At 40.4% G+C, this 2040-nt stretch overlaps 1 protein-coding gene across 1 annotated transcript; it reads left to right on the plus strand.

The window, feature by feature from the left end:
- The first annotated feature begins 282 nt into the window (after positions 1-282).
- Positions 283-1820, plus strand: LOC143617130 (aspartic proteinase nepenthesin-1-like). The gene has a single exon (XM_077089784.1). The coding sequence runs from the start codon at positions 514-516 to the stop codon at positions 1729-1731; it is 1218 nt and encodes a 405-aa protein (XP_076945899.1). The 5' UTR covers positions 283-513; the 3' UTR covers positions 1732-1820.
- Positions 1821-2040: the final 220 nt, after the last annotated feature.

Below are 2040 nucleotides of genomic sequence, written 5' to 3' on the forward strand. Positions count from 1 at the left end.
TTCTCCACAACCTAACTCCTCCAACCCTTTTCACAACTCTTATGGAAATAAAGTTTCTCTCTCACCTACTTCTCTCTTTTTCTCTCTTTTGTAATAACAAACTAAGATCCGAGATCCGAGTGTCGTTGATGATTTCCGCTAGCCAACAACACTGATTGATCTGAGTCAAGTTGTGAGATCCATCTAGAGGACCTACAAGAAGAGTTTAAATGATAACACCTTCTAGAACGGGGATTTCATCAGTCTATAAAAGTGAGATATTTTGACCCTTTTAGGCTTCAACGTACAACACTCGGGCAAAGAAAGACTTGGTCATGACAACTGCCCACCGTAGACTCATGGACTAGTACTAGTCAACACTCAACATCACTAGCACCTTCAACGACCTAAAGTAAACTGGCCAGATTGCATGCCCGCATTGCACTCCGACGACCAAGGTGCATGCTTAACTAGATATACTATATAAGTACATGCATGCATATTCACTAATCACACCAAACTGTCCACTCACTCATGGCTTCATCCATCTTTCTTGCTTCTCACATACTTTCCTTAATCCTATTTTACTTGCTTTTAGCAACCAAACCCACATCTTCTGTTCAAATCCCAACCGAAACAAAACAGATTTCCGGCTTTCGAGCCTCTCTAACTCTTCGTAATTCCGGAAAAACCTGGCCTAAATATGCTTCTACAAACCAATTGAAAGATAACCCCTCAGCTTCACTTCAAAAATCTAAACTAAAATATTGCAAAGACGTGTACACTGTGAGTCTAGCCATCGGAACTCCACCAGTAACATTTTCGGCCATCATGGATACCGGAAGCAACCTCATATGGACAAAATGCAAGACTAGTACTAGTTCAGGCGTGTTTGACACAAGCGAGTCCAGATCTTTCTCTAATGTTAGCAAAAGTTGCGCCGAAGTTGGGCTTGATCCAGATTGCATACAGAAATACGATGATGGTAATGTGTCGGTGCGTGTCACTTTGGGCCAGGAAACCTTAACCATCGGGAGCAAGAAGATGAGCAATGCTATTTTTGGCTGTGGGAAACTCGAGAAGCCTTTTTCGTTCGATGGAATCGTAGGAATGGGGCCGGGTCAACTGTCATTGGTTTCACACTTAGAGAAACGTGTGTTCTCGTATTGTCTTGGTTCTAGGTCTGACCCAAAAGCAGGTAGTGTTTTGCTAACAGGGTCTGAAGCAAATACTCAAAATGGTAACATCCAAACTACGCCTTTGGTCATGGACGAGTCAAATTACTACGTATCTCTTGAAGGTATCTCGGTAGGCAAAACCAAGCTGTCGGTCACAAAATCTGATTTCCTTACTAGTAACAGATCTCCCGGAGGGATGATCATCGACTCAGGTACCACCTTCACATACTTAAAACACAGTATTATTGATATGATTAGCAACGAGTTGGTTATGCAAACAAAGCTTGAAAAGATCGATATTGAGATGTATTACAATGGACTCGAATACTGTTTCCACTCTCCAGGCGTTGTCTTTTTCCCCAAACTGGTTTTTCATTTCGAGGGAGCAGATTGGGAGTTGCCTAAAGAGAATTACCTATATGAAGAGAAGAATAAAGGCATGGCGTGTTTGGCCTTCATAGCCAATGAAGTGCCTCTTTTTGGAAACATGCAACAACAGAACATGATGGTGATTTATGATCTTGACAAAAAGAGTCTGTCATTTTATAGGCCTCCAACCTGCAATATATTGTGAGCGACTATTGAAAGTTTAATCCTTAAACACGTGTAAAAGAAAGTTGGAGGGCCAAAGTGGAAAGTTTTTTTAGTATTGTTTTTGTTAAGTTTATTACCTTGGAGGGCTAAGAGTGAAAAAAAGCCTATTTATATGGTCAATATTTTCGTATGAGAGTATGCAAGTTTGTTTTGGTTAATATAAAATGTCTTTGTAAGAGTTTTATTCATATATTTTGTTCTAATTTTCTGTGTTATTTTGTGATATGGGCCAACTGCGATTGTGGGGTACTGTTGTGCACATATCAGCTTTAGGTTTCCCGTGAAGAAA

The sequence above is a fragment of the Bidens hawaiensis genome, unplaced genomic scaffold, assembly GCF_021521415.1.
Source record: "Bidens hawaiensis isolate Kalapana, Puna unplaced genomic scaffold, B.hawaiensis_p1.1 tig00052341_1, whole genome shotgun sequence".
NCBI lineage: Eukaryota > Viridiplantae > Streptophyta > Magnoliopsida > Asterales > Asteraceae > Bidens > Bidens hawaiensis.